The sequence below is a fragment of the Saccostrea echinata genome, unplaced genomic scaffold (genome assembly GCF_033153115.1).
Source record: "Saccostrea echinata isolate AGI-Se365-2 ecotype Australia unplaced genomic scaffold, CSIRO_AGI_Sech_v1 ptg000056l, whole genome shotgun sequence".
Classification (NCBI taxonomy): Eukaryota; Metazoa; Mollusca; class Bivalvia; order Ostreida; family Ostreidae; genus Saccostrea; species Saccostrea echinata.
This window is the reverse complement of record NW_026889805.1, coordinates 9,138,725-9,147,810: the sequence shown is the minus strand read 5'-3', so window position 1 is coordinate 9,147,810 and position 9,086 is coordinate 9,138,725. Positions and strand designations below refer to the sequence as shown.

The following is a 9,086-nucleotide window of genomic DNA, read 5'->3' as shown; positions in this document are numbered from 1 at the left end:
ATAAAGACCCTGGTGATGGGTATACAAACCCTGGTGATGGGTGTACAGACCCTGGTGATAGGTACATAGACCCTGGTGATAAGTATACAGACCCTGGTGATGGGTATACAGACCCTGGTGATGGGTATATAGACCCTGGTGATAGATAAAACGGACCCTGGTGATGGGTATACAGACCCTGGTGATGGGTATACAGACCCTGGTGATAGGTATATAGACCCTGGTGATGGATATACAGACCCTGGTGATAGATAATACAGTCCCTGGTGATGGATATACAGACCCTGGTGATGGGTATACAGACCCTGGTGATAGATAATACAGACCCTGGTGATAGGTATACAGACCCTGGTGATGGGTATATAGACCCTGGTGATAGGTTTATAGACCCTGGTGATAGATAATACAGACCCTGGTGATGGGTATATAGACTCTGGTGATAGGTATAAAGACCCTGGTGATGGGTATACAGACCCTGGTGATGGGTATAAAGACCCTGGTGATAGATAATACAGACCCTGGTGATAGATAATACAGTCCCTGGTGATGGATATACAGACCCTGGTGATGGGTATACAGACCCTGGTGATAGATAATACAGACCCTGGTGATAGGTATACAGACCCTGGTGATGGGTATATAAACCCTGGTGATAGGTTTATAGACCCTGGTGATGGGTATACAGACCCTGGTGATGGGTATATAGACCCTGGTGATAGATAATACAGACCTTGTTGATGGGTATATAGACTCTGGTGATGGGCATACACACCCTTGTGATAGGTATACAGACCCTGGTGATAGGTATATAGACCCTGGTGATAGCTATACAGTTCCTGGTGATAGATAATACAGTCCCTGGTGATGGATATACAGACCCTGGTGATAGGTATACAGACCCTGGTGATAGATAATACAGACCCTGGTGATAGGTATACAGACCCTGGTGATGGGTAAAAAGACCCTGGTGATGGGTATACAGGACCTGGTGATGGGTATACAGACCCTGGTGCTAGGTATACAGACCCTGGTGATGGGTATACAGACCTTGGTGATAGGTATACAGACTCTGGTCATTGGTATGCAGACCCTGGTGATAGGTATATAGACCCTGGTGATAGATAATACAGACCCTGGTGATAGGTATACAGACCCTGGTGATGGGTATACAAACCCTGGTGATGGGTATATAAACCCTGGTGATAGGTTTATAGACCCTGGTGATAGGTATACAGACCCTGGTGATAGGTATACAGACCCTGGTGATAGGTATATAGACCCTGGTGATGGTATACAAACTATGGCAATACATAAACAGACCCTGGTAATAAGTATACAAACCCTGTAAAAAATAATTAATTTATAAAAGAAATATATGATAAATGCATAAATAAATCAATAAATAAATGCAAAAATAAATCAATCAATCAATAAAGAAATAAAAAAAAAGAAATAAATAAAAATACGAATAAATGAATGCATAAATAAATAGATAAATAATAAATAAATAAATAAATAGAATACGAAATAAATGAAGGAATGAATATAATAAATAGATAAACAAACAAATAAATGAACTTCTTAATGAATTAATCAATTACTTAATTATGAGAATAATAAATAAATAAATAAATAAACAAACATGCATACAAATTAATAAATCAATGAATTAATTAATAGATAATTAATTAATGGATGGAATAATTAATAAATGAAGGAAAGAATGTTATAAATGAATTTTAAAAAAAATACAAATATATATTTTTCAATAAATTAATCAGTTACTTAGTTAATTAATTATAAGAATGATAAATAAATAAATTAAATAAATAAATAAATTAATAATTAAATAAATAAATAAATAAAAACTAACTGTAAAGTTGATTCATTTATTCTTCTGCTTTTTTAAATAAAAGTTGATCGAATTATGCAAAAATTTCTGCATCTGACTATAGTATCATTCCGCATTACTAGTTTCCATTATATATTCCGAATTTCCTCTCTGCTGTTTTCCGATCTCGATGGAAATTTATTTCACGCATGCGCTCTGCCTGGTTATAGAGGCTGGTTACGAGATCTAAAACAGCATACATATTATACCTCCAGTAACAGTCAAATCATAGGATTTTTTTCACAAAATTTCAATGGCGACGAATAAAAATATAAAGGAGTGTGGTAAGTATGTAATATTTATAAGTAAAACCCCGGATATACATTGTCAATGTGTCGTTCTAACATACTTAACGGGTTTTAAAAAACATTCGGATTCTATTAAATTTTATATTTTTTTTTAAAAACAGTGGCTTTATCAGAGCATGCCCAAGTGTTAGGAAGCATAAAGGAAATATATTTTGTTTCTTACCCTCTTCCTTTCGGTTGATCCCGCAAAGGGACACAACTTTTGCAAAGTGTGGATTGGTTAGTATCAAGAAAGACAAATTGCAAGAAGGTTCTTTTTATGAAATATATTTTTCTTTGCCTTCTAGGCTGGTTTTACCATGCTCCAGCTAAAAGACAACCAAAGTCAGAACCAGTGCCAGTTCCTTATACCTCTCAGATTCCAGGTCTGAACACTGATCTCCCCCCTGAGGAGGAGGCCCAGAGATCTATGTTCAAAGACACAGACACCAAATATGTCCGCTTAGCAAAATCTGGTGGCAGACAAAGTAAGATGATAGCTGTGATTACTCGGATATAATGAAGTCCTCATTTTTGCTTTAAACATTTACATTTGTAGAAAAACAGCCTAAAACAATTTGCAAACTTCAACAAGTCAAGCAATCATATACTCAGTATCTCTTACTTGTTTTAATGTAATTAAATGCAAGACTAACTCTTTTTTATCTTTTCTTAGATTTATTGCAATTCAAGGAGAATCTAAATGGGAGAGAGAGGGAGCCTGTGTCATATCCTAGGAATGAGTGGTTTTATCTAGAAGACAATAGACTGGAAGCAGAGGAGGAAAAAGAAAAAACAGAGTAGGTGGAATATTTATTTTTGAGAGCAAGAAACTTAAGTCTTCTAGAAATGCATGCATCTATTCACAGGTACAAGGCTTAATTGTGATGCATTGTAAAGGATGATGTGACATAACTGCTATCTGGGGCCCCTTTTTCTACGACGAATTATATCTAATCTACAACGATTTTGATAGTTTTCATACATGAGTGAATAAATACGACGCCTTTTGAATAGTTTCAATAGTTCCGACAAATTTTAATTATAAGGATTACTGCATTTTCTATGATTTTTTTTTTACCCTGTGACAGCAAAATTCGACCTGGTTGTGACAATATGTCTTTTATGAAGAGAATAGGTGGGTCTTAGTACAATACAGGGATATGCATGTTTGAGGAATCTTACCTTATATAGGTATTGTTATTATTTCGCACATAGTCGCTTACCGAGAACAATTGTCCAATCCGATGACAGAACGACAAAACATGCTGGTTTACTACATGTTTACATTTTATCACAGGCACGTGATTTAGGTAAATTTACACAATATCTCTACTACATTTCAAACTTTAATGGTCAGCCAAGGCTATTTATACAAAACAATACACATGGAACCACAGTGTTTACCGTTTAGGGTCAAGAAATGCACATGAAACTTCTATTCACTGATTCTAGGGAATACGTGTAGAACTAGCGAATTGCCCACCAAACGCTTTACAAAACTTTTAACTATGTATATTTATAAATCAATTATTTGTAAATGTGAGCTGGGAAATTGTAGATTTGTGTCAAATCTGTGACTCAAATGCATAAAAAATATTTATCGGAATGCAGCTAAAAAAAAAAACAATCTTTTTTCCAAGCATAAGATGTCCTTAGTATTTTTGTGGTACTCACTAGTTATGCACCTCATTTAGCTGATTGGTCAGTTAAAAAGTATCGCCAGTGCCTCGATTAGCATATGAATTTATTCTTACGTCAGAAAAAATAGTTTCGTCGATCTGTTTATAATGGGAAAGGCCAGCTAGATTTTACAATTTTTTAAAAACAACATGTGAGTGCAGTTAGGTACATTTTTCTCCTTTCACATATAAGTAGATTTCAATAAAAGACAGTGACCAGCCAAAGGAGAAAAATGTACCTACTTGCGCTCGTATATTTTAAGGGCTTCAAAGAGTGGGGCAGGGCCAAAATTCAATGGGAATTGGATGTAAACATGGTACCCCTACTCAAAATAAAGATATATATCTTCCAAATCATGTTTCTATTTTCGGTAAAAGTAGTATTTTATGAGGGTATACATATTAGTGATCAAGTGCATACAAAAATTAGAGAAAATTTAGATATTTAATTTTTGGTCAATTTACCGGGGGTCGTATGTCACATCATCCTTTGAATAAAATTGAGATAGAAAGTGGATTAATCATTGTAAAATATTAAAAATGTTTTGTAAACTATTATAAATTTATATATAATGTAAGTATGGCTTTATTTTAATGGTAACCAATATCCATGGATTAAATTTTCGAGTATAGGTTGGATATGATTCTGTGGATATCCTTTCTAATTCACATGAAGGGCTCAAGTGAGCTATTCTGATCAAAAAGTGTCTGGTGTCCATCTGTTGTGTGTCATCTGTAAACTTTTCACATTTTTGACTTCTCAAGAACCACTAGGCCAATTTCACCAGACTTGCCACAAAGCATCCTTAAGTAAATGGGATTTAAGTTTGTTCAAATGAAGGGCCACATCTCTTTCAAGGGGAGATAATTAAGAATAAGTGAAAATTTAATGACATCTTTTAAAAATCTTCTTCTCAAGAACCACTAGGCCAGAAAAGATGAAACTTTGGTGAAAGCTTCATTACATAGAGCAGATTCAAATTTTCTTCAAATCATAACCCCTGGGAATAGAGTGGGACCACAAATGGCGATCAAAGTTTTTATATGGGAATACACAGAAAGAGTCTTTAAAGATCTTCTTCTCAAGAGCAGCAAAGCCCTGATTTCTCATATTTTAAATATGGAAGCATCCCCAGGTAATGTAGATTCAAGTTTGTTCAATCATGACCCCCTTCCCTGCCCCTCCGGGTAGGGTGGGGCCACTTTTATATTTAAACTTTTCGATACTGAACTGATTTCTGCTTTTCTCTAACCAAAGTGCTCAGGTGAGTGATGTTACCAATGAACCTCTTGTTTCTGAGGTTTGTAAATTTACAGTGAAGGTATCCACAAAATCCTTATAATGTAAACCCCCACTTAATATCATAATTTCATATGTTCTCAAAGAAGTGTTCAATTCCTGTTTATGCTTATGTCATAACAGACTTGTGATGACTGTATTGAATTTTCTATTAATTTAGACCATACCAGTTTACTGTACCTGAATACATGTACCACGAAGTGTTCAATCCAGATGCACAGACAGATCCTTATGAACGACCAAGAAGGGCACCCTATGGTTTTGATAATGTATCTGCTTTTGAGCGAGAAGGGAAGGGGGTAACAGATAAAACTGTCAAGTTACCAGAGGTGATCAAACCTGGTTATGGAGTACGAAGCAGTAAACCTTTCAGAACAAAGAAAGCTCCCCCTCCTCCGGCAGGCATGAAAACCTCTCAGCAAGTCGCAACTGCCAAAATGGCCACAAGGGAAGATGGCCGAGACAGACTTAAATACTTACCTTTGTATGTATAGACTCTTTAACTTTCAGTGAGTGTAGTCAATTTTTGTTACAAGTATAAAATTCTATGAACTTTGTGTTCTCACCACACTTAACTTTCCTTCTTACTTATGGCTCTAGTCTACAAATGTTTACTGGAAAGACTTATATGAGGGTTTTTTTTTTGTACAGACCTGAAGCTTCAGATAAGACAGAGAGGCCCAAAATGACCAAGCTTTTGTCCTATGCTTATGACAGAGAATGGCAGGATGAAGTTCGTAAATGGGAATATAAGCAAGACAAACTAAGAGAAAAACACAGACAGATGATAGCATCACAGGGACCTTCGAATAAAGAGCCCCTTGTATCTGAGTATAACACAACCATAGGCAAAGCCAGGCAACCTGTGTACCAGCCACAGTAAGTCTCAGATATATAGATAATTTGGTTGAAAAAGTTTGTTTTTTAAAGTTTATTAGTACAGTTAGTCTCATTATCTCGAACTAATTGGGACCAAGAAAAAACTTCAAAATATCCAAGGGTTTGAGATATTGAGGTTAAAATATTTAGAGAAATTTTCAACTTATTTCAACATATTCATGGTATTCAAGATCTCAATGTTTGAGATACTGAAGTTCAACAGTATGTTAGAATTTTCTGTGTGGAAATGATGCAGACTGCAATTTTTTGTTGCAGAAGACGAGGACATGCTGTAGACTCTGATCATCACTCTAGTCGATCAGCTGCTTCTTCCACAACAACTTCAAAGAAAGGAGCTAAAGTTCCCGAGAAGGAGCTCTTCAAAATGTCCAAGTAAGCCAAAATACTTTCATATGTGGCAAGTCACCGCATTCAACATTTTACCTTGGCAATTATTGAATGCAGGACAGATAGCAAGAGCTTCTTTTATTCAGTTTGAGTGATTTATAGCAAATTGCTATTTCCCATACTTCTTTACTATAGTCTATTTATTTTGAATTGATTTACCATAATTTCAAAGAGCTACTTCTGTTATTGTAACCTGTAAACAGCTATACTGTAGATTCCTTATTTTACGCGAGTACTTAATATCGCGAAATGGCTAAAGGGCGTCAAATTGCAAGAAAAATAATTCGCGAATGGGTGATTTATCTAGAGATTTTACATACATTAAAGCACCATAAAAATAAAAGCGAGTAATTTTATTTTGCGAGTGGTGCTTCTCGCGTAATTACGCGATAATTTATTCCTCGCGTATATTTAGGAATCTACAGTAGTTAAAATCCAAAATGATTCAGGATAACTTTTCTTTTAACAGGTTCAAGAATGTTTCTTCTAGAGTTGACCAAACTATGCCGAAGGCCATGGTTGCTGCCACAAATTAATGTGCTTCATGTTCATCTCTGGAATCTTTTTTTTTTTTTGTCTGTGATACTGATTAATTACTTTTATAATTAAGAAAACAGGGTTAAGTTGATTGTCAGCTCTCACTGCTGGCACAGAATGTAAGTAATTTTTCATTGGATGACTGTACATACATTAAAACATGCTTATAGCAAAGTGCAAGGGTGAACAATTTTTATTTGTTATAAACATAATTCATTGTATATACAGTAAATTCACATTGCTTTTTAAGTCTACAGGGAATGAAAATCTCTTCACTATGAGCATGTATTCGTTATCAGCGTGGTCGCTGTGACTGTGTTTAACTGTATTATTGACTGAGGATTTGTGCTGTTTGCATCTACCCACTGAGTACTGTTTTACAATGCATCTCCAAACTAATTTTTATGATGCTGCTGCATAATAATTGCCTATAGGGTTTATCTGGATCATGACTTTATACAACAGTATTAACAAGTGTATTTAACAAAAAAAGTATTTTAAAACCAAAGTATTAAATTATGTTAGGCATGAAAAATTTTAAGGACTTCAAAAACTAAACAGAATGTAGGAAGATTAATGGTTGCTTTTGTTGTTTTTTTTTTTGTAAAGTTCTTCCCACAGATATTAGAATCTGGGGATGGGGAGGGTACTGTTGGTTTATGATAATGAAAACAAAGAGGGTAAATATTTTGTTTATTTTTTATGAAGATGTTAAAAAGCATTTTTCTACAGGTTGAGGAGTTAAACAAAGGGTTTTAAGTTCATGCAAGAAAATTCAGAAAGTCCCAAAAATTATATTTAACAATCTAATGTACAGTTTAGAATTTTAAAAAAAGATTACCCTGAAGATGACAATTCCTTTCCTGTATTTATTCTAAGGACTGGGATGAGATTTGGTTCAGTTACTGCAGTATATTCTAGTGTATATAATTCATTTATAGTTTACATCTAGAACTAGAATCTCTGTAAGAAATGGAGTTTTAAAGCTTCAAAACAAATATCAAAAGAGAAACAACACAACAAAAACAGTTTCAGGGAACTGACCTTATTTTTTTAATTTGTACACATAACTGTGTAATATTGTTTTAATTTGCTTTAGATAACTATTTGATTATTTGTATATAGCTTATATAAATATATATAGATATGTTTTAACATTTTTAATGCAATCTAATATTCATGAGATGAAATTTGAGCTGAATTAACCAAAATAAATGGTTAAAACTACACTGTATATATTGCTTGTTTTTCAATCCTTTTTTTCCCTCTCCATGTTACTGATACATGTACTTATAAAACAAGAGCACTGCAAAGTGGAGTGTCCCCTCACAAAGAGCACATCAATCCAGATATACCCGGTATATAGGATCTCCCATGATTTTTTCCCAACAAGTTGTGTGTTTTTATTCCTGAGCGTTGGCTGTTTTATACATCGCTGTCAATTTTATATAAGAATCCACTTCATTTCTCTCATGCAAAACCCATTGTGATGTCACAACAGTGGGATATGAAAAGAAATATCCAATGAGTGATATCCACAGGATAAAAGTGTAAACATGGGATGAAAATTAATTTCTGTTATGCACACACACTCACTCACACACAAGTGCGTTACTTATAATATCTCCAACTTTATTGCAAGGGGATAAAAAAGGCAAAACTTCCATTATCTATGATTTGGAGAAAGCCAATTCTGTAAGTGAAATATTTTGATTAAAATTAAAAAATTGGGTAAATGGAGAGGTGATGCTTCTATTATTTCCATTGGAAGATTGACCTTGCCCTTGAACAAATGAGTGATATACATATTTATCCCTGTTCATATTCTAACTTTAAACTTGGGTGTTCCGAGGAATTCATGTGTCACCTGCTTTATAACTTCATTAAAGATGTAAATAAATCTATAAGAGTGGTCAGCTATTTATTAAAAAAGTGCTACTAGAATTGTAGTTCACGCATTTGCCTGCAATTGGAAAATAAAAAGGCATCCACTGATAGTAAGACTGTGACAGCATCTGACAATCAAATACAAATAGGAGATCCCAACCCTCAAAGTTAAAATGAAGAATGAAATTGAAATAATTATTAAAAAAAAAAACATT

The 9,086-nt window shown here is 34.4% G+C and overlaps 1 protein-coding gene across 1 annotated transcript; it reads left to right on the top strand.

Annotated features, from left to right (window-relative positions):
- The first annotated feature begins 2,106 nt into the window (after positions 1-2,106).
- Positions 2,107-8,213, top strand: LOC133172958 (uncharacterized protein C7orf57 homolog). Its single transcript, XM_061307820.1, has 7 exons — positions 2,107-2,175; positions 2,487-2,666; positions 2,855-2,978; positions 5,321-5,644; positions 5,812-6,039; positions 6,316-6,432; positions 6,917-8,213. Exons 1-7 carry the CDS (start codon positions 2,145-2,147, stop codon positions 6,981-6,983), a joined length of 1,071 nt encoding a protein of 356 aa, XP_061163804.1. The 5' UTR covers positions 2,107-2,144; the 3' UTR covers positions 6,984-8,213.
- The last annotated feature ends 873 nt before the right edge of the window (positions 8,214-9,086 follow it).